Source organism: Scyliorhinus torazame, chromosome 2 (assembly GCF_047496885.1).
Source record: "Scyliorhinus torazame isolate Kashiwa2021f chromosome 2, sScyTor2.1, whole genome shotgun sequence".
NCBI lineage: Eukaryota > Metazoa > Chordata > Chondrichthyes > Carcharhiniformes > Scyliorhinidae > Scyliorhinus > Scyliorhinus torazame.
In genome coordinates, this window is record NC_092708.1 from 394,416,554 (window position 1) to 394,443,538 (window position 26,985).

At 53.7% G+C, this 26,985-nt stretch overlaps 1 protein-coding gene across 1 annotated transcript in view; it reads right to left on the minus strand.

Annotated features, from left to right (window-relative positions):
• nudt14 (nudix (nucleoside diphosphate linked moiety X)-type motif 14) overlaps window positions 1-26,985 on the minus strand; it is a 146,705-nt gene that overhangs the window by 17,750 nt on the left and 101,970 nt on the right. The window contains exons 3-4 of the mRNA XM_072494247.1: window positions 14,462-14,526; window positions 2,184-2,430 (exon numbers count right to left, since the gene is read on the minus strand). Of these exons, the coding sequence (XP_072350348.1) occupies window positions 2,184-2,430; window positions 14,462-14,526 (312 nt within the window). The remainder of the gene's footprint in view (window positions 1-2,183; window positions 2,431-14,461; window positions 14,527-26,985) is intronic.

Below are 26,985 nucleotides of genomic sequence, written 5' to 3' on the forward strand. Positions count from 1 at the left end.
TCGGGTCTGCTGCACACTCACTGCAGTCAGTAACTTAAAAAGGAGTCAGTGCTGACAGGTCACAAATAGAAAGTTAGCTATCTCAGACTGGGAAAACAGATAGAGCTCCTTATCTATCTATACCGCTGTTTGTTACTCTCTGCAACAGTTCATACAGAGGTGACTTTATAAGGAATTTAAAAAGCTGATAAAAGGTGAAACATATTCATTCCAAAACTAAACTGAGACAGTGACCACTGAATGGCACACAGGAGCAGGCGCCTCCTTGCCCAGACTCAATCAGGAAACTAAAAGCTGAAAAATGTTCAAAAACTGTCCAGAGCTATCGCTACAGCTGATAGAAAATACTGTTATCTCCCTATCTCTGCCAAGACTGCTGCAGGTTCAGCACGGGGTTAGATACAGAGTAAAACTCCCTCTACACTGTCCCCATCAAACACTCCCGGGACAGGTACAGCACGCGGTTAAATACAGAGTAAAACTCCCTCTACGCTGTCCCCATCAAACACTCCCAGGACAGGTACAGCACCGGGTTAGATATAGAGTAAAGCTCCCTCTACACTGTCCCCATCAAACACTCCCAGGACAGGTACAGCACAGGGTTAGATACAGAGTAAAGCTCCCTCTACACTGTCCCCATCAAACACTCCCAGGACAGGTACAGCACGGGGTCAGATACAGAGTAAAACTCCCTCTACGCTGTCCCCATCAAACACTCCCAGGACAGGTACAGCACGGGGTTAGATACAGAGTAAAGCTCCCTCTACACTGTCCCCATCAAACTCTCCCAGGACAGGTATAGCACGGAGTTAGATACAGACTGAAGCTCCCTCTACACTGTCCCCATCAAACACTCCCAGGACAGGTACAGCACAGGGTTAGATACAGAGTAAAGCTCCCTCTACACTGTCCCCATCAAACACTCCCAGGACAGGTACAGCACGGGGTCAGATACAGAGTAAAACTCCCGCTACGCTGTCCCCATCAAACACTCCCAGGACAGGTACAGCACGGGGTTAGATACAGAGTAAAGCTCCCTCTACACTGTCCCCATCAAACTCTCCCAGGACAGGTATAGCACGGGGTTAGATACAGACTGAAGCTCCCTCTACACTGTCCTCATCAAACACTCCCAGGACAGGCACAGCACGGGGTTAGATACAGAGTAAAGCTCCCTCTACACTGTCCTCATCAAACACTCCCAGGACAGGTACAGCATGGGGTTAGATACAGAGTAAAACTCCCTCTACGCTGTCCCCATCAAACACTCCCAGGACAGGTACAGCACGGGGTTAGAATCAGAGTAAAGCTCCCTCTACACTGTCCCCATCAAACACTCCCAGGACAGGTACAGCACGGGGTTAGATACAGAGTAAAGCTCCCTCTACACAGTCCCCATCAAACACTCCCAGGACAGGTACAGCACGGGGTTAGATACAGAGTAAAGTTCCCTCTATACTGTCCCCATCAAACACTCCCAGGACAGGTACAGTATGGGGTTAGATACAGATTGAAGCTCCCTCTATACTGCCCCATCAAACACTCCCAGGACAGGTACAGCACGGGGTTAGATACAGAGTAAAGCTCCCTCTGCACTGTCCCCACCAACCACTCCCAGGACAGGTACAGCACGGGGTTAGATACAGAGTAAAGCTCCCTCTGCACTGTCCCCATCAAACACTCCCAGGACAGGTACAGCATATATATATCTTAATCTTAACAATCTTCATTGTTACAAGTAGGCTCACATTAACATTGCAATTAAATTACTGTGAAGAGCCCCTAGTCTCCACATTCCGGAGCCTGTTCGGGTACACAGAGGGAGAATTCAGAATGTCCAAATTACCTAACAGCACGTCTTTCGAGATTTGTGGGAGGAAACCCACGCAGACACGGGGAGAATGTGCAGACTCCGCACAGACAGACACAAGCCGGGAATCGATCCTGGGACCCTGGAGCTGTGAAGTAACTGTGCTACCGTAGCGGGTAAAGATCGGTCGCTATCCTATGAAGTTCTCCCAGGTCAGGATTCACTAAGTTATCCAGCTGAGCAGGGGTTCCTCCTTCTCTCTTCCCACCTACTTGATGTTTGTGACAGAGCAGAAACAGAAAATCCCTGCACAGGTGATAAGCTCCACAACGAGAGACAGTAACCCCACCCGTTACCTTCTGAATGCACTCACCTGTATGAGGTAATCTTCTGCAAGCTTTCCACTGGCACATTGTAGCCACATTCCTCCAGAATCTCTTCCTTGGCTATTTCCTTCAGTGAAAGCCCCGGCTTGTCAACAATTCCGGCACAAAGCTCGTACGTCACACCAGCGGAAGTAGGCAAGAGCTCGATTGGTACCCGTGCCTCGGGAGTGTCGTCTCCAGTTGACTCGAGGTCTGGTAAAATTCCTTTTCGTGCACACTCACACATGTAGACAGCTGCAAATAAAGAACCGAAACACTCAGTGACATTTTACTACAGAATCTAATAGCACTGAGGGAGCCCACCCTGTCCACCAGTGAGAGGTACCCAGTTATTCCCCCCCTCCCCCATAGAGAGCTCCTCAGATGTTTCCTTTTCAAGTTGATTCAATTTCTATTTGGAAGTTACTATTGAATCTGCTCCCACCGTCCTTTCAGCCAACGTGCTCCAGAATGCAGTTCAGCGTGTAAAAAGATTGACCGCATCTCGCACTGCTACTTTCGCCAAGTATCTTAAATCTTATCCTCCTGCCAGAGGAAACAGTTTCTCCCTGTGGGTAGCACAGTGGTTAGCACTGTTACTTCCGAGCTCCAGGGTCCCCGGGTTCGATTCCCGGCTTGGGTCACTGTCTGTGCGGAGTCTGCACGTTCTCCCCGTGTCTGCGTGGGTTTCCTCCGGGTGCTCCGGTTTCCTCCCACAAGTCCCGAAAGACGTGCTGTTAGGTGAATTGGACATTCTGAATTCTCCCTCTGTGTACCCGAACAGGTGCCGGAATGTGGCGACTAGGGGCTTTTCACAGTAACTTCATTGCAGTGTTAATGTAAGTCTACTTGTGACACTAATAAAGATTATTATTATTATTATTATGTCAAAGACCCTCATCAGTTTGAACACCTGATAATACTCCTCCCTTTAATCTTGCTATAAGAAGAGCAATCCCAGCTTCTCTCCTCATTACTGAAGTTTCCCAATCCAGGTACCATTCGAGGATACTAGTTGGATTTTATATCGAGTGCCCGACACTTATGCTGAAGAGGATTACTCACAGGTTCACATTTGTACTGATTCGAATTCTTCAGAGCGTGAGGACACAGCATGTGGTTTGTGCCCTTTCCCTTTAACCCTTTAATCTTTGCTTCCCATTCTAATGAGCCATTTCCTTTGTGCAGCTCAGAAGCAGGATGAGAAGCCTGCTCCCAGGAATGACCAGTGCCACTTTGGAGCAGGTAGGTTCACTTGTAACCGTCCAGAAAGAGGAAAGCTGCAGGGCCACTGAGTTTGGCGCCGAATCGTGATCGTCCGACACCCCGGAAATGGCGTAGGTGCATCGCACGGCGCGCGGCGCTTAAGCACCATTGGCGTATCACTAGTGGGCCTGACCCTCTGTTCTCCGCGGTTCACCGCTGCCGATGGCGCAGGTGACATGCGGTCTTAGCGGTAGGGAACCCGGGGCGAAATTCTCCAGAAACGGCGCGATGTCCGCCGACTGGCGCCCAAAACGGCGCAAATCAGACAGGCATCGCGCCTCAAACAAGACATGGCCTGCTCTCCCAGTGTAGAAGCAAGAGATTCCAAGGCATTATTCAAAACACAGTCGGAAATGCTCAGAAATGTGATATTCATGCTGACCAGCATCGTTAAAGTCCAACTGGACTTTAAACTGGTGTTGTAAGACTTCTTACTTTGCTCACCCCAGTCCAACGCCAGCATCTCCACATAACAGTATCGTTAAAAGCAGTCTCTCTGGTCATTGTCTCAATCCTGTGCTGTGTGCTGTGTTTTCACACTTTACAACAGTTTAAGACAACATTTTAAAAGTATTTAATTGCCTGTAAGGAGCTTTGGAAGATCCTGAAATTTGAGGATGGAAATGTTTGGGATGTAGGGCTGCAAGGTGATGTAGAGGGTAAGGTGGGGCCAGGCCACAGAGGAATTTGCAAAATAGGACCCAGCTATCAAAATGGATATCCTAGGGCAGCACAGTGGTCAGCACTGCTGCCTCACGGTGCTGAGGACCCGGGTTCGAATCCCGGCTCTGGGACACTGTCCGTGTGGAGTTTGCACATTCTCCCCGTGTCTGCGTGGGTCTCGCCCTCACAACCCAAAGATGTGCGGGACAGGTGGATTGGCCGCGCTAAATTGCCCCTTAATTGGAAAAAATGAATTGGGTACCCTAAATTTATTTTTCAAAAATGGATATCCTAACCAGAAATCAAAGCTGGTCTTCGGCGCAGAACTACACCGGGTGATGTGTATCTTCCCATTAAGCAGGAGAATTGTAGGATCAAGGGAATTGACAGCAAAGGAAGCCTGTCAGCCCATTGTGTCCTCACCAGTCGACAAGGAACCTCCAGCCTAACCCCACATTCCAGCTCTTGGTCCATCGGCGACCGCATTTCAGTTGCGCATCCAAGTACTTTGAAATGTGGTGAAGGTTTCTGCTTCTCTGTCAGACAGCGAGTGCGAGACGCCCGCCACTTCTGGATGGAATGCTTCCCCCCTCGAGACCTCCTCTGTCCCCTGGTTATGAACCCCTTAGCCAAGGAGAATAAAGCCTTCCGATCCACTCTACCTAAAACCCTCACAATTTTGGGCACTTCAATCAGACCTCCCCTCACAGTCTGTTCCAAAAAGAACGACCCCTGCTAATCCAACCCATCCCCTTTTCAATGGAGGAAGGCTCAGAAGCCCGACATTATTCCTGCAGGCTCCCGCGCGCGGGCTGTCAGGACAATATCAATAGGCTCGAACTGGTTCGAAATAGAAAATAACAGACTGACTCCAGCCTCCACATGCTATTAGATCAATCCAGAGATTAGCCACAGGCCAGTGCAGGCTACAGCAATGCTTCAGTGATCAAAGGCAACTTACCCAGTGTATGTTTAACTAAACTAGTTTACACATAATAGTGAGGCAAAGGCTAACCCAAAATAAAGAAGGGTTTGGTTGGAAATGAAATCAGGCACTTGAATGCATTTCAATTAAATGCTTTGCCAAGAAAAGCTTTTCAGATAGCTGGATAAAGAATGAGACACAGGACAACAGAAGCAAGAGCTACACGGTACTGATGAATGTAAAAATATTAAATAGTGCACGCTGCGTTCCTCTCCCCCCAGGAGCAGCCAGACCCGTCCCAGCATGTTCAAAAACAGCAAATGTTTTTCTTTCATAAGGAAATCAAAGAAGCCATTCGCTCTATTTTATCCAGTCCTATCATAGATTGTCACATCTCCACTACCTACTGGTCCTGTCTGAGAATGAACCAAAATAAGAATAATAATCATCTTTATTAGTGTCACAAGTAGGCTGACATTAACGCTGCAATGAAGTTACTGTGAACAGCCCCCAGTCGCCACACTCCGGCGCCTGTTCGGATACACGGAGGGAGAATTCAGAATGTTCAATTCGTCTAACAAACACAAGTCTTTCGGGACCTGTGGGAGGAAACCGGAGCGCCCGGAGGAAACCCATGCAGACACGGGGAGAACGTGCAGACTCCCCACAGACAGTGAGCCAAGCCGGGAATCGAACCCGGCAGTGGTGTGTGTGCTTTGCCCAGGTGCACTGTCCTGTGGGGAGAAAAACTTGTATATTATCTACCCCCGGCCTTCATCTCATTGTTCAAATTCACCTTGTTGAGTGTAATCTCATCAAAACATTTAATTTATTAAAGAGACACACATCACCTCAGGGTTAGTATCATACAGCACCAGGAGACCATTCTGCTCCTTGTGTCGCTTTGAAAGAGCTATCTAATTCCTATCGCTCTTTCCCTGTAACTCGAGAGTTTCTTTTCCCCATTTATTCATTCCCCTTCGGAGGTTCCTGCTGAATCTGCTTGCAGGGCCCTTTCAGGCAGCGCCTTCCAATCCATCCTAACTCAGTGAGTACAACAATGTGTTCACATGTCTCCTCTCGTCCTTCTGCCAATCCCCCTGAATCTGTGTCCTCTGGTCACCAACCCTCTGAGAAACAGTTCCTCCTCATTTAGTCTCCTGAAACCCTTCATTCATTTTGAACATTTCTATCAAATCTTTTGACCCGCGAGGCTTTCCTTCAGACATCCACACCGACCTGGTTCGAAGTGTGGTAAAATCTGTTGATTTCACTGAATTTAAAGCACATAAACAGGCCATTCGGCCCAACTAGTCCAGGCCTGTGCAAAAACTTCCACCCACCCCTCTTCATCTCAACCTATCATAGATCATAGAATCCCTACAGTGCAGAAGGAGGTCATTCTGCCCATCGAGTCTGCACCAACTGAAAGGCCCCCTATCTAGGCCCACTCCCCCACCGAACATTCACATCTTTGGACACTGAGGGGCAATTGATCATGGCCAATCCACCTAACCTGCACAACTGCAGCACGGTAGCACAGTTTCAGGGTCCCAGGTTCGATTCCCGGCTTGGGTCACTGTCTGTGCGGAGTCTGCACGTTCTCACCGTGTCTGCGTGGGTTTCCTCCGGGTGCTCCGGTTTCCTCCCACAGTCCAAAGATGTGCAGGTTAGGTGGATTGACCATGATAAATTGCCCTTAGTGTCCAAAAGGTTCGGTGGGGTGACTGGGTTGTGGGGATAGGGTGGAAGTGTGGGCTTAGGTGGGTTAGTCTTTCCGGTGCGGACTCGATGGGCCGAATGGCTTCCTTCTGCACTGTAAATTCTATGTCTATGTCTACCTTTGGACTGTGGGAGGAAACCGGAGCACCCGGAGGAAACCCACGCAGACACGGGGAGAACGTGCAGACTCCGCACAGACAGTGACCCAAGCCGGGAATTGAACCCGGGACCCTGGAGCACTGAAGCAGCAGTGCTAACATAACCTTACATTTCTTTCTATCTCAGGGAAAGCTAACTTTCCCTCAAACGCACCACTGGTTGTTCCTTCTCCTGTCGATACCTGCCCCCCCCTCCACACGTGGATTGCCCCTGAACGCAGTCCCTGTTTGTTGGGTTACGTGTCCACGGGTGCTGACTGCGCCTGACACCTGTTCTCCGGTATCGGCGCGATGTCCGCCGACTGGCGCCCAAAACGGCGCAAATCAGTTGGGCATCGCGCTGCCCCAAAGGTGCGGAATGCTCCGCATCTTTGGGGGCCGAGCCCCAACCTTAAGGTGCTAGGCTGGCGCCGGATGAATTCCGCCCCGCCAGCTGGCGGGAAAGGCCTTTGGTGCCCCGCCAGCTGGCGCGGAAATGACATCTCCGGGCGGCGCATGTGCGGGAGCGTCAGCGGCCACTCACGGCATCCCCGCGCATGCGCAGTGGAGAGAGTCTCTTCCGCCTCCGACATGGTGGAGACCGTGGCGAAGACGGAAGGGAAAGAGTGCCCCCACGGCACAGGCCCGCCCGCGGATCGGTGGGCCCCGATCGCGGGCCAGGCCACCGTGGTGGCACCCCCCGGGGGCCATATCACCCGCGCCCCCCCCCAGGACCCCGGAGCCCGCCCGCGCCGCCTTGTCCCGCCGGTAAGGTAGGTGGTTTAATTTGCGCCGGCGGGACAGGCATTTTAGCGGCTGGACTTCGGCCCATCTGGGCCGGAGAATTGCGGGGGGGGCCCGCCAACCGGCGCGGTGCGATTCCCACCCCCGCCGAATGTCCGGTGCCGGAGAATTCGGCAACCGGCGGGGGTGGGATTCACGCCAGCCCCCGGCGATTCTCCGACGCGGCGGGGGGTCGGAGAATCTCGCCCCAGATTTTTATTGAAGTCAAATTTCACCATCTGCCCTGGTGGGAATCGAACTCTGGTCGCCAGAGCCTCACCCCGGGTCTTCTGGATTGTCCAGTGAGAACAGCAATATGCCACTGCCTCCTCCTCCAGCAATGCTGACTGAAAGATAAATATTTGCTGGGACACCAGAGATAATTCTCCTGCTTTTCTTCAAGGTAGTGGCTGCGGAATCGCTATGTGGAGCAGTCCGGTCCTCCATTTAACATCTTATTTGAAAGATGACGGCTGGATTCTCATGTTCTGGAGTCTCCCGCCAGCAGAAAAGAGTGGAAACTTTTACACACTGAGTGACTTTTTAATAGGTTTAAAGGGAGAGAGGAGCCCCATCACAGGGAGGACCCCTGACCTAAACCCCTCCAGCCCAGCACAAGCCCCCCCCCCGATCCCCACATCCGAGGAAGGCCCCCTCCTCGGGGTCAATTGATGGACTTACCGCCTTGCCACCCCTCAGACTGCAAGCCGCCAGGTCCAGGCTCCCCAATCCTTGCACCAATTCCCACCAGCGGGACACCTGGCTGGGGCGGGCAGAGCATCCCACCTGGATTGTGAATGGTGCTGGCCCCCGCAATCGGTAGTGCCGGCGCCCGTTACCCGCCGTCGTGGAAAGCGACGGCCTTCACGACGGCGCAAACACTCTGTCTCCATTTCGGAGAATCGCGCCCCCTATTCTCCTCGACCTGCCACGAGATCCCTATGTCGACTTGAAACGACACAACAGCGAGATAGATCATCAGTTTAATGTCTCTTTGGGAAGGCGAACAGGCGCCGGAATGTGGCGACTAGGGGCTTTTCACAGTAACTTCATTTGAACCCGAGTTGTGACAATAAGCGATTTTCATTTTCATTTCATTCATTTTCATTTCATGTCAAGTGCGATACTTATGCAATGCTGCAGCAGAGTTCGACTAGATTACATTCACCAAGCCGGAACGGCATGGCACGGTGGCACAGCGGTTAGCACTGCTGCCCCACAGCGCCAGGGACCCGGGTTAACACTGCTGCCCCACAGCGCCAGGGACCCGGATTAACACTGCTGTCTCACAGAGCCAGGGACCCGGGTTAACACTGCTGTCTCACAGTGCCAGGGACCCGGATTAGCACTGCTGCCCCACAGTGCCAGGGACCCGGGTTAACACTGCTGTCTGACAGAGCCAGGGACCCGGGTAGCTCTGCTGCCTCACAGCGTCAGGGACCCGGGTTAACACTGCTGCCTCACAGTGCCAGGGACCCGGGTTAGCACTGCTGCCCCACAGCGCCAGGGACCCGGGTTAACACTGCTGCCCCACAGCGCCAGGGACCCGGATTAACACTGCTGTCTCACAGAGCCAGGGACCCGGGTAGCTCTGCTGCCTCACAGCGTCAGGGACCCGGGTTAACACTGCTGCCTCACAGTGCCAGGGACCCGGGTTAGCACTGCTGCCCCACAGCGCCAGGGACCCGGGTTAACACTGCTGTCTCACAGAGCCAGGGACCCGGGTAGCTCTGCTGCCTCACAGCGTCAGGGACCCGGGTTAACACTGCTGCCTCACAGTGCCAGGGACCCGGGTTAACACTGCTGTCTCACAGTGCCAGGGACCCGGGTTAACACTGCTACCCCACAGCGCCAGGGACCCGGGTTAACACTGCTGTCTCACAGAGCCAGGGACCCGGGTTAACACTGCTGTCTCACAGAACCAGGGACCCGGGTTAGCACTGCTGTCTCACAGTGCCAGGGACCCGGATTAACACTGCTGTCTAACAGAGCCAGGGACCCGGGTTAACACGGCTGTCTCACAGTGCCAGGGACCCGGGTTAACACTGCTGTCTCACAGTGCCAGGGACCCGGGTTAGCACTGCTGTCTCACAGCGCCAGGGACCCGGGTTAACACTGCTGCCTCACAGCGCCAGGGACCCGGGTTAACACTGCTGCCTCACAGTGCCAGGGACCCGGGTTAACACTGCTGTCTCACAGTGCCAGGGACCCGGGTTAACACTGCTGCCCCACAGCGCCAGGGACCCGGGTTAACACTGCTGTCTCACAGAGCCAGGGACCCGGGTTAACACTGCTGTCTCACAGAACCAGGGACCCGGGTTAGCACTGCTGTCTCACAGTGCCAGGGACCCGGATTAACACTGCTGTCTCACAGTGCCAGGGACCCGGGTTAGCACTGCTGTCTCACAGTGCCAGGGACCCGGGTAGCTCTGCTGCCTCACAGCGTCAGGGGCCCGGGTTAACACTGCTGCCTCACAACGCCAGGGACCCGGGTTAACACTGCTGTCTCACAGAGCCAGGGACCCGGGTAGCTCTGCTGTCTCACAGTGCCAGGGGCCCGGGTTAACACTGCTGCCTCACAGTGCCAGAGACCCGGGTTAACACTGCTGTCTCACAGTGCCAGGGACCCGGGTTAACACTGCTGCCCCACAGTGCCAGGGACCCGAGTAAACACTGCTGTCTCACAGTGCCAGGGGCCCGGGTTAACACTGCTGCCTCACAGTGCCAGAGACCCGGGTTAACACTGCTGTCTCACAGTGCCAGGGACCCGAGTAAACACTGCTGTCTCACAGAGCCAGGGACCCGGGTTAACACTGCTGTCTCACAGTGCCAGGGACCCGGGTTAACACTGCTGTCTCACAGTGCCAGGGGCCCGGGTTAACACTGCTGCCTCACAACGCCAGGGACCCGGGTTAGCACTGCTGTCTCACAGAGCCAGGGACCCGGGTTAACACTGCTGTCTCACAGTGCCAGGGACCCGGATTAGCACTGCTGCCCCACAGTGCCAGGGACCCAGGTTAACACTGCTGTCTCACAGCGCCAGGGACCCGGGTAGCTCTGCTGCCTCACAGCGTCAGGGACCCGGGTTAACACGGCTGTCTCACAGTGCCAGGGACCCGGGTTAGCACTGCTGCCCCACAGTGCCAGAGACCCGGGTTAACACTGCTGTCTCACAGTGCCAGGGGCCCGGGTTAACACTGCTGCCTCACAGTGCCAGAGACCCGGGTTAACACTGCTGTCTCACAGAGCTAGGGACCCGGGTTAACACTGCTGCCTCACAACGCCAGGGACCCGGGTTAACACTGCTGTCTCACAGAGCCAGGGACCCGGGTTAACACTGCTGTCTCACAGAGCCAGGGACCCGGGTAGCTCTGCTGTCTCACAGAGCCAGGGACCCGGGTTAACACTGCTGTCTCACAGTGCCAGGGACCCGGATTAGCACTGCTGCCCCACAGTGCCAGGGACCCAGGTTAACACTGCTGTCTCACAGTGCCAGGGACCCGGGTAGCTCTGCTGCCTCACAGCGTCAGGGACCCGGGTTAACACTGCTGCCTCACAGTGCCAGGGACCCGGGTTAGCACTGCTGCCCCACAGCGCCAGGGACCCGGGTTAACACTGCTGCCCCACAGCGCCAGGGACCCGGGTTAACACTGCTGTCTCACAGAGCCAGGGACCCGGGTAGCTCTGCTGCCTCACAGCGTCAGGGACCCGGGTTAACACTGCTGCCTCACAGTGCCAGGGACCCGGGTTAACACTGCTGCCCCACAGCGCCAGGGACCCGGGTTAACACTGCTGTCTCACAGAGCCAGGGACCCGGGTTAACACTGCTGTCTTACAGCGCCAGGGACCCGGGTTAGCACTGCTGTCTCACAGTGCCAGGGACCCGGATTAACACTGCTGTCTAACAGAGCCAGGGACCCGGGTTAACACTGCTGTCTCACAGTGCCAGGGACCCGGGTTAGCACTGCTGTCTCACAGCGCCAGGGACCCGGGTTAACACTGCTGCCTCACAGCGCCAGGGACCCGGGTTAACACTGCTGCCTCACAGTGCCAGGGACCCGGGTTAACACTGCTGTCTCACAGTGTCAGGGACCCGGGTTAACACTGCTGCCCCACAGCGCCAGGGACCCGGGTTAACACTGCTGTCTCACAGAGCCAGGGACCCGGGTTAACACTGCTGTCTCACAGAACCAGGGACCCGGGTTAGCACTGCTGTCTCACAGTGCCAGGGACCCGGATTAACACTGCTGTCTCACAGTGCCAGGGACCCGGGTTAGCACTGCTGTCTCACGGTGCCAGGGACCCGGGTAGCTCTGCTGCCTCACAGCGTCAGGGGCCCGGGTTAACACTGCTGCCTCACAACGCCAGGGACCCGGGTTAACACTGCTGTCTCACAGTGCCAGGGACCCGGGTTAGCACTGCTGTCTCACAGCGCCAGGGACCCGGGTTAACACTGCTGCCTCACAACGCCAGGGACTCGGATTCAATTTTGGCCTCGGATGACTGTCGGTGTGGAGGGAGTCTCTTCCGCCTCCGCCATGGTGGGGGCCGTGGCGGAGGCGGAAGGGAAAGAGTGCCCCCACGGCACAGGCCCGCCCGCAGATCGGTGGGCCCCGATCGCGGGCCAGGCCACCGTGGGGGCACCCCCTGGGGCCAGATCGCCCCGCGCCCCTCCCAGGACCCCGGAGCCCGCCCACGCCGCCTTGTCCCGCCGTTCAAAAGGTGGTTGAATCCACGCCGGCGGGACAGGCAATTTATCGGCGGGACTTCGGCCCATCCGGGCCGGAGAATCCAGCGGGGGGGCCCGCCAACCGGCGCGGCCCGATTCCCGCCCCCGCCAAATACCCGGTACCGGAGACTTCGGCAACCGGCGGGGGCGGGATTCACGGCAGCCCCCGGCGATTCTCCAACCCGGCGGGGGGTCGGAGAATGACGTCCCTGATTCTGGACACCCTCACCATCGGGAACATCCTTCCTGCATCTACCAACTGAGCCAAGCTGCCAGCCACATAATCCTTCAGCCACGGCTTCTGGTTCTCCTTTCTGTCCTGACAGTAACTGAGGAATCAACCTCCCTCCGCTCTCCCTCTGATACTTTTCCCAAGTAGTTATTAACGGAGGCACTGACCATGTTGGTGGCATATTCACCTGTCACAGCCAAACCTGGTCCTGTCTGCAAACAAATATCCCAGATAACAGCTCTCACTAACCTCCTGGTTTATGTGGATGCTGTCCTGGCCCACAGCCATGTCTGCATCGAATCTCACAAACTTTGACAGATGTTCCAGAGAAAGCATCCTATCCGGCTGCATCACAGCCTGGTATGGCAACTGCTCGGCCCAAGATCGCAAGAAACTGCAGATTGGGGTGAACTCAGCCCAACACATCACACAAGCTTGTCACCCCCACATTGATTCTGTCTACACCTCCCGCTGCCTCAGGAAGAATCATAGAATTTACAGTGCAGAAGGAGGCCATTCGGCCCATCGAGTCTGCACCAGCCCTTGGAAAGAGCACCCCACTCAAGCACACAAATCTTCCACCCCATCCTCTTAACCCAGTAACCCCATCTATCCTTTTTGGACACTAAGGGCAATTTAGCACGGCCAATCCCCCTAACCTGCACATCTTTGGATTGTGGGAGGAAACTGGAGCACCCGGAGGAAACCCACGCAGACACGGTGAGAACGTGCAGACTCCGCACAGACAGTGACCCAAGCTGGGAATCGAACTTGGCACCCTGGAGCTGTGAAGCAACAGTGCTAACCACTGTGCTACTGTGCCACCCTAGACCGAAACACTCAAAGCGAGAATCATACCCCTAGACCAACGAGCCCTCCGAAGGCAAACAGCATTGTCAGAGACCCCTCCCACCCAGGCATTGCCTTCGTCCAGACCCTTCCACCAGGCAGAAGATACAGAAGTCTGAAGACTCGCACATCCAAACACAGGAACAGCTTCTTCCCCACAGCTATAAGACTCCTCAACAACTCCCCCTCAAACTGATCTGTTCCCTGTAAGACACTATTAATGACGTCCTATACTGCTCTTACTTATGTCGTATTTGCTTAGTTATTTTGTCCTTGCTCCATGCTGTAACAAATTACTATTTGTCGATGTACTAACTATCTATTTTTTTTGTCTACTGTCTACGTACTGTGTACATTCCCTCGGCCACAGAAAAATACTTTTCACTGTATTTCGGTACATGTGATAATAAATCAAATCAAATCAAGGTGGTGGCTTACTTTACAGAACCACTGGGATACATCTCATCGCATTTATTTTGAGCTTATACTCATGTACGGTAGCACGGTAGCACAGTGGTTAGCACAATTGCTTCACAGCTCCAGGGTCCCAGGTTCGATTCCGGCTTGGGTCACTGTCTGTGCGGAGTCTGCACATCCTCCCCGTGTCTGCGTAGGTTTCCTCCGGGTGCTCCGGTTTCCTCCCACAGTCCAAAGACGTGCAGGTTAGGTGGATTGGCCATGCTAAATTGCCCTTAGTGTTGGGTGGGGTTACTGGGTTATGGGGATAGGGTGGAGGTGTGGACCTTGGGTAGGGTGCTCTTTCCAAGAGCCGGTGCAGACTCGATGGGCCGAATGGCCTCCTTCCGCACTGTAAATTCTATGAAATCTATGTACCTGTGTTTTCTGGCCTTGCCCCATAACATGAGGTACCTCCACAGTCACTCCACTGAGTCCTGCTTGGATTCCAAACGTCCGTCACTCACTCCCGATCACCCACACCCACTCCCCGCCCACCCCCGACAGCACCATACAGAGCTTACCTGGACGGAACTGCTTGACCAGGATAAAGGATTCCTGTGTAGAATTGTAGATCAGGGCTGACACACTGAAATAGAAGTGCGAAAATATAACATTAATCAGACGGTCCCTTCGGTAAAAGGGCACAATTTTGTAAAAACGTTGCCGGACAGTGAGACTTTGGTGTTTTTTTGCACAGACACATTGTTAAAGGAACCAGGGCAGGTCAATCTCTGGTTAGGCCTCAGCTGGGGTATTGTGGACCATTCTGGGCTCCACACTTCAGGGAAGATGTAAAGGCTGCAGGGAGGGACGGGAGGAGCTTTACCAGCATGTTCCCGCAATGAAGGATTTCAGTTCTGTGGGGGGATTGGAAAAGTTGGGAGTTTGTTTTCAGAGGAGATTCAGAGTTGAAATAAAAAAAACAGAAAGTGCCGGAAACGGAAACTCCGCAGGCGTGGCAGCATCTGTGGAGAAACAGTGTTAATGTTTTGAATCCAATGTGACTCCCCTACCATCCGTTAACCTTCCCGCGACTGTCTGGGAGGAATTTCCCCCCCCAAACGGCAAAGTGCCAGGTTCTGACTGAAACCCGGCCTGCAGCCAGATCTTCTGACAATTTGTCCCCCAAAAGCGGTTGCGACATCATTCTGGCGGGGCGGAGCCTCATACGGTCGGCAAGCTTGGCGGCACAGGTATCGGGCCACCATTTCCAAAGGGCGACCTCAGTGTGGATGGATGTAAAAGCTGCCGTCGCCACCATCGCCGGCAGCGGGGTCTAGTGGGAAACCCCTTCAATGGGCTTCCCTGGAGGCCCTGGCACTGCCAACCTACAACTGCCAATCTGACCGTGCCAGGGTTCCAGGGCCTTGCCCCTGACCACCCGGGGGCTACGCTGGCCTCTGCACAGCCGGTGTGGTCACCTCGACTGCCGGAGAGCAGTCGTGACTGACACGGGGAACGTATGGGCACATTTAAATGATTCAGATGGGTGATAATCAGATTCACACCCTCGCTGGGCGTGAACCTGATTATATTGCTGGCGGGGGAGTAATGAAGATCTCATTCTGAGCTCTCCCCATTATCGCCCTCCTGCGAGAGTGGACAGCCACAACGGGATTTGCACCCCCGGCGAAGAGGCCCTGAAAATCCTCCATTAACTCTGTTTCTCTCTTCACAGATGCTGCCAAACACGCTGACTTTCTCCGCAACTCTCTGTTTTGTTGCAGATTTCCAGCACCCGCAGTATTTTTTTGCATTTATTGGGGTTAAGAGGTGACCGAGTAAGGGTTTTCACAACGATGAGCAGTTACGATAGCCAAGTGGACAAAACATTCCCTCTGGCGAGCGAGTCGATAACGACAAGTCAGAGGTCCAAAATCATTGGAAAAATGTCAAGAGGAGTCGAAAGGAGGAAAAGTATTTTCATTCAGATCAGTCAGGATCTGGAACACACAAAGCAGTTAGGATCTGGAACACAGAGCAGTCAGGATCTGGAACACAGAGCAGTCAGGATCTGGAACACACAGAGCAGTCAGGATCTGGGACACAGAGCAGTCAGGATCTGGAACACAGAGCAGTCAGGATCTGGAACACACAGAGCAGTCAGGATCTGGGACACAGAGCAGTCAGGATCTGGAACACAGAGCAGTCAGGATCTGGGACACAGAGCAGTCAGGATCTGGAACACAGAGCAGTCAGGATCTGGAACACAGAGCAGTCAGGATCTGGAACACACAGAGCAGTCAGGATCTGGGACACAGAGCAGTCAGGAACTGGAGCACAGAGCAATCAGGATCTGGAACACAGAGCAGTCAGGATCTGGAACACACAGAGCAGTCAGGATCTGGGACACAGAGCAGTCAGGAACTGGAGCACAGAGCAATCAGGATCTGGAGCACAGAGCAGTCAGGATCTGGGACACAGAGTAGTCAGGATCTGGGACACAGAGCAGTCAGGATCTGGAGCACAGAGCAGTCAGGATCTGGAACACAGAGCAGTCAGGATCTGGAACACACAGAGCAGTCAGGGTCTGGGACACAGAGCAATCAGTATCTGGAACAAAGAGCAGTCAGGATCTGGAACACAGAGCAGTCAGGATCTGGAACACACAGAGCAGTCAGGATCTGGGCCACAGAGCAGTCAGGATCTGGAGCACAGAGCAGTTAGGATCTGGAACACACAGAGCAGTCAGGATCTGGAACAAAGAGCAGTCAGGATCTGGGACACAGAGCAGTCAGGATCTGGGACACAGAGCAGTCAGGATCTGGGACACAGAGCAGTCAGGATCTGGAACAAAGAGCAGTCAGGATCTGGGACACAGAGCAATCAGGATCTGGAACACAGAGCAGTCAGGATCTGGAACACACAGAGCAGTCAGGATCTGGGACACAGAGCAGTCAGGATCTGGGACTCAGAGCAGTCAGGATCTGGGACACAGAGCAGTCAGGATCTGGGACACAGAGCAGTCAGGATCTGGAACACAGAGCAGTCAGGATCTGGGACACAGAGCAGTCAGGATCTGGAACACAGAACAGTCAGGATCTGGAACAGACTGCCTAATGAGGTGACGAAAGCCTCAATATTTTGAAACGTTGGGCGGAGGGATTTACAGGGGATATGGAATTCAGCATGAATGCTCTCATTAAAAGTCAACACAGGTTGGTGTAAATTTCTACAATTATTAGTTTGCATCTTAGCTTGTTATCACTTATAACAATCACAAAATTCTCATCTTCAACCTCCATGGTCCTTTCCTTCATTACCTCTACAACCTCCGCCAGCTCTACAGCCCTAGAGTCTCGGCACTCCTACAATTCGTCATCCCTCGCCATCCTCCATTTCCTTCACCCCACCATTGGCGGCTTTGCCTTTCGCTGCCTGAACCCCAAGCTCTGGAATTCGCTCCCTAAACCTCTCCACCTCTCTCCCTCCTCCTTTAACCTGCCCTAATACCCATCTCTGTGACCAAGAGCTTCCCCCATTGGCTTGGTGTCATTATCTTTCCTGTAATAATCACTTTAATGTGAATGAATTTACATTGATACCAGTCACTGACCTTGACAGCGATGCAGGATAAATGGAGCACCTTGAGATACAGCACAGGATGAAGCATGATAAAACCACATATGGTGGACGAAAGATCACATCAAGCTCTAGGTCACGACCCCTGCCCAGACCAGCCCAGGGAGGCATGGTGCCACAGTGGTTAGCACTGCTGCCTCACAGCACTAGGGACCTGGGTTAAATTCCAGCCTGGGGTGATTGTGTGCGGAGTACATCCTCCCCGTGTGTGCGTGGGTTTCCCCCGGGTGCTCCGGTTTCCGCCCACAGTCCGAAGATGTGCAGGTGAGGTGGATTGGCGGGGCGGCATGATAGCGCAGTGGTTAGTGTTGCTGCCTCATGGCACCGAGGACCAGGTTCCAACCATGGCCCCAGGTCACTGTCCGTGTGGAGTTTGCACATTCATCCAGTGTCTGTGTGGGTTTCACCCCCACGACCCAAAGAAAAAACAAGGTTAGGTGGATTGGCCATCCTAAAAATTGCCCTCAAATGTCCAAAGATGTGCAGGTTAAATGGGGTTACAGGGGTAGGGTAGGGGGGGTGGGCCTAGGTAGGGTGCTCTTACAGAGGGCCGGTGCAAACTCTGGGCCGAATGGCCTCCTTCTGCACTGTTGGGAATCTAGGAATCAAATCTATGAATCTAAAAATTCAGGAAATCCAGCTCTACTGATGCTTATATTTATGATTCACCGGTTTGTCTAGTCAGGTGTTTGGCAGATTGTTCCTGTCACTGTTGACTCGTTGGTAGTTAGTTCAATGACCCCACTGTAAAGTGCACGTGATTCCCAGCAAGAGTCAGTACCATCAGGAGAGGAGGGCGAACCAGGAAGGGATATAACGGAGAGTATTTATCGAAGGCGAAGACGGTCGGCCCATCTGGCTGGAAGGGTGGAGGGGCCCCCGCACCAACTCTTTTTGGGAATGCCCATCACAATGTGCCAATCAGGCACTTAATCAGGGCAATGGCAGGCATTCTCTCAAACCGCGGGCCTACTGTGCGTGTGTGTGGGGGGGGGGGGGGTTGGTGTCCTGCCCACCCCCCAAGATCTGCCAGCCAGTCAGAAGCTGGCAGGTCGGCACTGTGTGGCAGCATCAACGGGAAGGCTGCCGGTAACCCGCCCAGCCAAGGCCCAGGATCACCAAGGGACCCAGGCCGTAGGCGAGTGATGGTGGGAGACAGAGGTCGTTGTCATGGAGTACGGGTCACCGGGGAAAGAGGAAAGGGGGGGGGGTCAGCAGCCAGTGAATGGAGTGGATTTCCGCCTCCCAACGTCAGGTCTGTCGTCCCAGGCACACTGCCCTTGAATGAGAACCCCCCCCCCCACCGCCACCCACCCCGGAAACCCGCAAGCAAGCCCAAAAGAGTTTGTTTTCTCGCCTTCTGCATGGCAAGGGCCCACCCTCTGCCGGGTGACACCAGTGGTGGTGGGACGAGGCTTTTAGGTGGGCATTAATCGCTCGCCTGCGGGCCAGAAACGGCAGCGGGGCGGGAAGCCTGTCCACAGGCAGAGATGGGAAAGCAGCAGGGGTCCCACCTACCGCCATCTCACCACAGCGGAGGGCGTTAAACACCCTGCCCAAAGCCCGCGATGGGCATTCAAACCCAGAGAAAACCATTTCCTCGCATGCTGATCATGCTGGGCACTGTTCTGCAGAGATCTCTAGTGCAGATAGAAGTGGGGGTGTTACAGGAAAGGCTGGCATTTATCATCCATGCCAAGCTGCCCCAAGACGTTGGTGGCGGACCTTTCTCTGCTGTTTCCATTAATCGGTGCTGCCCCAGGTGTTGACCATGTTGAATTTAAAAACTGTATTTGCATTTAGATAGCATCTTTCATGTCTGCCAGCCATCTCAAAGCCAATGCTGTGCTATTGCAGTGTAATCACTGCTGCAAGATAGAAAACGGAGCAGCCAATTTGTACACAGCAAGATCCCACACACACACCAATGCGCAGTGGCCGGATAATCTGTGTTTGGCTGAGGTTAAATACTGACTACAACACTGGGAAGAACGAAACCTCTCTTGTTTAAAATAGTGCCCACGAGAGCTTTCACATCCACTTGAGAAGGTAGATGGGGCCTCAGCTTAATGCCTCGCCAGAAAGATGACACCTCAGACGGTGTAACACTCCCGCAGTACAGCGCTGCGAGTGTCAGCCTGCATTGATATGCTCAAGCTCTGCCAGGGGACGTCAACCCACAGCTCGCTGACTCAGGGGTGAGAGTGATGGAGGGTTGGAGGAGGAGTCGGTTGTGAAGGGGGAGGGGATTTGGAGGGAGAAGGGCGAGTCGGGAGGAGGGGGTGGGGGGGGGGGGGGTGGTGTGGTGGCGGTGTTGGAGGGAGTGAAAGGAAGGGGAAAGTGATGGGAGGATAAATAAAGTGGAGGGTGAAGGGGGGGTGGAAGGGGGGGAGGGGGAGGGGGAAGGGGAGGGGAGGGGGAAGGGGAGGGTGGAGGACGGTGTCGGGTGAGGGAATGGAGGAGTGTGAAGGGGAGGGGGTGGAAGGGGGAGGGGAGGGGGAAGGGGAGGGGTCGGGGAAGGGGAGAGTGGAGGACGGTGTAGGGTGAGGGGATGGAGGAGGGTAAAGGGGAGGGGGTGGAAGGGAGAGGGGAGGGGGAGGGGGAGGGGAAGGGAGGGTGGAGGACGGTGTTGGGTGAGGGAATGGAGGAGGGTGAAGGGGAGGGGGGAGGGGGAGGGGGAAGGGGAGGGGGAGGGGAAGGGAGGGTGGAGGACGGTGTTGGATGAGGGAATGGAGGAGGGTGAAGGGGAGGGGGAGGGGGAAGGGGAGGGGAGGGGAGGGTGGAGGACGGTGTTGGGTGAGGGGATGGAGGAGGGTGAAGGGGAAGGGGTGGAGGGGGAGGGGAGGGGGTGGAGGGGGAGGGGAGGGCGAGGGGGAAGGGAAAGGTGGAGGGGTGGAGGACGGTGTAGGGTGAGGGGATGGAGGAGGGTGAAGGGGAGGGGGTGGAAGGTGAGGGGAGGGGAGGGGGAGGGGAAGGGGAGGGTGGAGGATGGTGTAGGGTGAGGGGATAGAGGAGGGTGAAGGGGAGGGTGGTGGAAGGGGAGGGGAGGGGGAGGGGGAGGGGGAGGGGAGGGTGGAGGACGGTGTAGGGTGAGGGGATGGATGAGGGTGAAGGGGAGGGGGTGGAAGGGAGAGGGGAGGGGAGGGGGAGGGGGAGGGGAGGGTGGAGGACGGTGTTGGGTGAGGGGATGGAGGAGGGTGAAGGGGAAGGGGTGGAGGAGGAGGGGAGGGGGTGGAGGGGAGGGGAGGGGGAGGGGGAAGGGAAAGGTGGAGGGGGTGGAGGACGGTGTAGGGTGAGGGGATGGAGGAGGGTGAAGGGGAGGGGGTGGAAGGGGAGGGGAGGGGAGGGGGAGATGGAGGGGAAGGGGAGGGTGGAGGATGGTGTAGGGTGAGGGGATGGAGGAGGGTGAAGGGGAGGGGGTGGAAGGGGAGGGGAGGGGGAGGGGGACGGGGAGGGGAAGGGGAGGGTGGAGGATGGTGTAGGGTGAGGGGATGGAGGTGGGTGAAGGGGAGGGGGTGGAAGGGGAGGGGAGGGGAGGGGGAGGGGGGTGGGGAGGGTGGAGGACGGTGTAGGGTGAGGGGATGGAGGAGGGTGAAGGGGAGGGGGTGGAAAGGAGGGGAGGGGAGGGGGAGGGGGAGGGGAGGGTGGAGGACGGTGTAGGGTGAGGGGATGGAGGAGGGTGAAGGGGAGGGGGTGGAAAGGAGGGGAGGGGGAGGGGGAGGGGAAGGGAGGGTGGAGGGGTGGAGGACGGTGTTGGGTGAGGGGATGGAGGAGGGTGAAGGGGAGGGGGTGGAAGGGGAGTGGAGGGGGAGGGGGAGGGGAAGGGGAGGGTGGAGGACGGTGTAGGGTGAGGGGATGGGGGAGGGTGAAGGGGAGGGGGTGGAAGGGGAGTGGAGGAGGAGGGGGAGGGGAAGGTGGAAGGCGGTGTAGGGTGAGGGGATGGAGGAGGGTGAAGGGGAGGGGATGGAGGGGGAAGGGGAGGGGGAGTGGAAGGGGAAGGTGGAGGGGTGGAGGACGGTGGAGATTGAGGGGATGGAGGTGGGTGAAGGGGAGGGGGTGGAGGGGTGGGGGAGGGGGGAAGGGGAGGGGAAGGGGAGGGTGGAGGGGTGGAGGACGGTGTAGGGTGAGGGGATGGAGGAGGGTGAAGGGGAGGGGGTGGAGGGGGTTGAGGTTACGAAAGAGCGAGAGAGAGGAAGTTAGAGGGAGGTGAATGTAGTGATGACACGGTCTATTTTGCTGGTTTAAATGGAATAAATTACTGACGATGAATTGTTTTAAATAATTCCACTGAAGCTATTGTGCTGCCAGTTTGGAATCTGCTCTACTTTCAAACAGCATCACCGGCCCCAAAGTCAGAATCACCAGTTTAACAAACTGCTGATGGGCTGACACAGTTTGCTGCATAGCCGTCTGTGTCTTTATTTGGACAGTGGGAGCGCAGTCTATATTTAGCACAAGTCAGCGTACCCTCCCATACCGACCAAAGCCATCTCCAAACACATCTCCCGAAAACTGCTTCATGAGGGAAAACGTGATTTATCTTTCGCAAACACTAGCTTCCCGCTGGATAGGGCGAGATTCCACCTCAGTAACTCACTGATACCGCACTATGTGGTGTATGAGATGCACCTTTCATTGCCAGTTAGAGTATAAGCAGCTTAATTTTCCCTGGCAGGTCACCGATCTCTGCTCTCGCCTAAATGGTGTCATTTTAAAGAGCTTGTAAGGAAGGAGAGGCCTGGGAGATGTGTATTGACAAATCTCTGGACAAAGTGACAAGCCAAGTTCCGGAAGCTGTTAAACAAATGATGGGATCTTTGGTTTTATAAACGCAAGCTTAGAGCGCAACAAAGGTTGTGCTGAAACAGGGGGGAGGCCCCAGCTGGAGTGCCATGTCCAGTTTTGGACCACCAAACTCCAGAAAAGATTTCAAAGCCTTGGGGAGGGTTCAAAAGGGGGTTTACGAGAATGGCCTCAGGATTGAGGGACATCAGTTCTGTGGGAGAGGTTAGAGAAGCTGCAATTGTTCTCCACAGAACAGACGCGATGTGCCGACGGGGCATTCTCTGCTGTAGACCTCAATGACTCTAAGATTAATGGGACACTTAGAACATCGAACATAGAACATTACGGCGCAATACAGGCCCTTCGGCCCGCGATGTTGCGCCGACCTGTGAAACCACTCTAAAGCCCATCTACACTATTCCCTTATCGTCCACATGTCTATCCAATGACCATTTGAATGCCCTTAAGTGTTGGCAAGTCCACTGCTGTTGCAGGCAGGGCATTCCACACCCTTACTACTCTCTGAGTAAAGAACCTACCTCTGACATCTGTCCTATATCCATCTCCCCTCAATTTAAAGCTATGTGCCCTTGCGCCAAGTTGCCACCCAGGTTGAGAGGGTTGTTCAGAAGGCGTACGGTGTGTTAGCCTTTATTGGTAGAGGGATTGAGTTTAGGAGCCATGAGGTCATGTTGCAGCTGTACAAAACTCTGGTGCGGCCGCATTTGGAGTATTGCGTGCAATTCTGGTCGCCGCATTATAGGAAGGATGTGGAAGCATTGGAAAGGGTGCAGAGGAGATTTACAAGAATGTTGCCTGGTATGGAGGGACGATCTTGGGCGAGATTCTCCGACCCCACCCCGCCGGGTCGGAGAATCGCCGGGGGCTGGCGTGAATCCCGCCCCCGCCGGTTGCCGAAGTCTCCGGCACCGGATATTCGATGGGTCCGGGAATCTCACTTCCACTTCTATCGCCAATTATCTTAAGTCTGTGTCCCTCTGGTTACCGAGCCCCCTGCCGCTGGAAACAGTTTCTCCTCATCCACTCTATAAAAACTCATTAGTTATGAACGTCTCGATTAAATCTCTCCTTAACCTCCTGCGCTTCAATAACTATCCCACATTCTCCAATCTCTCCATGTAACTGAAGCCACTGGTCTCTGCTCCCATTCTGGGAAACCTCTTCTGGCCTCTCTCCAAGGCCTGGACATCCTTACATCCGTGTAGCTGAGGCGCTTTCTCAAAAGCAGAGAACAGAAAGCTTTTGCTTCTCTGTACTGTTCCTTAAAGTGTCAATTAGACCAGGAACTTTTCATCCAATTGGAAAAATCTCCAACAGAACCCACTCAGCCCGTCACTGATAACAGACAGAAAGAGAGAGAAACATACAGGCAGGTAGAACATAGAACATTACAGCGCAGTACAGGCCCTTCGGCCCTCGATGTTGTGCCGGCTTGTGAAACCAATCTAACGCCCATCTGCACTATTCCCTTATCGTCCATATGTTTATCCAATGACCATTTGAATGCCCTTAAATTTGGCGAGTCCACTACTGTTGCAGGCAGGGCATTCCACGCCCTTACTGCTCTCTGAGTAAAGAACCTACCTCTGACATCTGTCCTATATCCATCTCCCCTCAATTTAAAGCTATGCCCCTCATGCTGGACATCACCATCCGAGGAAAAAGGCTCTCACTGTCCACCCTATCCAATCCTCTGATCATCTTGTATGCCTCAATTAAGTCACCTCTTAACCTTCTTCTCTCTATCGAAAACAGCCTCAAGTCCCTCAGCCTTCCCTCATAAGATCTTCCCTCCATACCAGGCAACATTCTGGTAAATCTCCTCTGCACCCTTTTCAATGCTTCCACATCCTTCCTATAATGCGGCGACCAGAATTGCACGCAACACTCCAAATGCGGCCGCACCAGAGTTTTGTACAGCTGCAACATGACCTCATGGCTCCGAAACTCAATCCCTCTCCCAATAAAAGCTAACACACCGTACGCCTTCTTAACAACCCTCTCAACCTGGGTGGCAACTTTCAGGGATCTATGTACATGGACACCGAGATCTCTCTGCTCATCCACACTGCCAAGAATCTCACCATTAGCCCAGTACTCAGTCTTCCTGTTATTCCTTCTAAAATGAATCACCTCACACTTTTCTGCATTAAACTCCATTTGCCACCTCTCAGTAGAGTGAGAGAAAGGCTGATTACTCCACAGGCCCTCGCACAGGCACTTATTTACTCCCCTAATCTCTCCAGGACGGTTTGAAAATTTCTGTTCAGTCCCTCTTCGTTGAATACCAGACAACACAAGCTCTTTCCAACACTGGGAGGGGAGGGTGAGATGGAGCAAATGGGACACTGGGGGGGGGGGGGAATGGAGCGATTGCTGGTAGGGAGCCTGCATTGAACAAAAGGAATAACGCTGGAGTAATGGAGGAATTAAGGGCTGAAAGAGGTTGCTCTGGTACTGATGGTGAGGTAGCCCACCTGCCCTGTTATCAGCATTGAAACAGCTTCATACTCCCCCTTTTATAACACACTCCTTCCTCCGTTTAAAAGGTAGGGTCTCGTCACAAAGAAGCCGGCTGCACAACGTCCTAATTAATCAGGGGTTTCACACATTTGCATTCCAGTTAATCCATTCCAACTATTATTATTAACTAAATCACATTTTCAAAATGCTATCCATTCAAGTGATCTCATGCAAAATACAAGCAAAGAGAAGCATAAGTGTAAACAAGAGCTATTGCAGCAAAATTATTTTATTTTTGCCTTCCAAACTGCAACATAACCTCTTCAGTCAAGGTTCGAGTCGCGAGTACTGAGTGAAAGACCACGGAGGTGCTAGCTTCACCTCACTAGTCCTGAATGACGAGGAAGCGATCCTCTCTGTTTCAGAGGGTTCGCACACAAAGCAGTCCAGCCCTGTGGGCGGCAGGGCAGCACAGTGGTTAGCACTGCTGCTTCACAGCCCCAGGGTCCCGGGTTCGATTCCCGGCTTGGGTCACTGTCTGTGCGGAGTCTGCACGTTCTCCCCGTGTCTGCGTGGGTTTCCTCCGGGTGCTCCGGTTTTCTCCCACAAGTCCCGAAAGACGTGCTTGTTTGGTGAATTGGACATTCTGAATTCTCCCTCAGTGTGCCCGAACAGGCGCCGGAATGTGGCGACTAGGGGCTTTTCATAGTAACTTCATTGCAGTGTTAATGTAAGCCTACTTGTGACAATAATAAAGATTATTATTATTAGCAGCCAACCAGTTTATTCAGTCTCCATGAAAGGGAATTCAATGCTATGGATCAGGATAATATTATTATTTTAAACACAGCTGAAATGATCTGATTGTTACTGATGTTGTCCCTCTACAATAGTAACTTGGCATCCAATCAAAGTAGAACAGAAATAATGCTTTTTAAAATCCCACCAGGCAATCAAACCGTTGCTTCCAATAAAAGTGTCAAATTGTTTTCGAAGTTAAAATCAAGCAACCTGACGATTCCTCCTCGGACAGGTGCTGAGTTTGAAAAATAAATGTTGTTTTACTTCAGATAAACAAAGTAACAGTGCAGCAATTTCATTTCCGCTTTAGGGAGAGGGGTTTAAAAATCTACCAGCCAGGGTCCTGTTAAATAACCGCAGCCGAACATATGCAGTCAATTGGAAATCAGTCTCAAAATGGCCTGATGCACGAGGCAGAGAGGGAGAGAGAGAAAGAGTAAAATAAAGGGAACGGCAGCAACATACAGATACAGAGGATGGGGAAAGAGTGATGGTGCGTGAGGTAAAAGGGAGGAGAGGCAATAAAGGAGAGAGAGGACAGGGAATAAAGAGTGGGGACAGTGGGAGAAACAGAAAAGAAAGAGGGAGGAGAGACAGTTGGAGAGGAAAGAAAGTCAGGAGGGGAAGAGTGATTTATAAATGTTTAAAATAGCTGCTTTTTCACTTCATGCCTCTATTTAGAAAGAGAAATATCCTGTGTGGTTTATTTTTAAACAACTTTATCAACTTGTCCTGCCACCTTTAAAGAATGGTGTACGTACAGCCTGAGGTGTGTCTGTTGCTGCACACCAATTTTAAAAATTCATTAGAGGGAAGTAAAACCTCTGGTGGGACTGGGGTCTTGTGTGGAATTGACAGCCAGAAGCAGACTATTCAGCCCGACTGGTTTACGTTGATGCTACACATGAGCCGTTTCCCACTCCCCTTGACCCAGCCAGCATATTCCTCTCTCTCCCTCACATGTTGTCCTTGCCGTCTCTTAATGTAGCCATTTATCTCAGCTATGTATCGACAGCGACGGTCTCACCACTCTGCAAGCCTCAAGGTTTCGTCTGAATTCCTCATTGGGTTTATTGGCGAGCTTATATTTCTAACCCCAGCGCACTGGTCTCCCCCACAAATGGAAACATCTTCTCCACATCTACCCTAGCAACCCTTTCAGAACCTGGAAGGAATTGAGAGGGTCTGAACGAGGATCTCTGAGTCGTCTGCGAGGCAGTTCCTGACTGCCTTACCAACTGAAGCACTGGGAGCCGTCCCAGGCTTCTAGAGACTGACAGCACAGAATGGAGGGAGGAGGTTACAGAGCCTAGAATTAGTCACAATATTCCAGCTGAGGCCTAACCACCGATTTTAACAAGTTCCAGCCTGATCTCATTGCTTTTATTTTCAA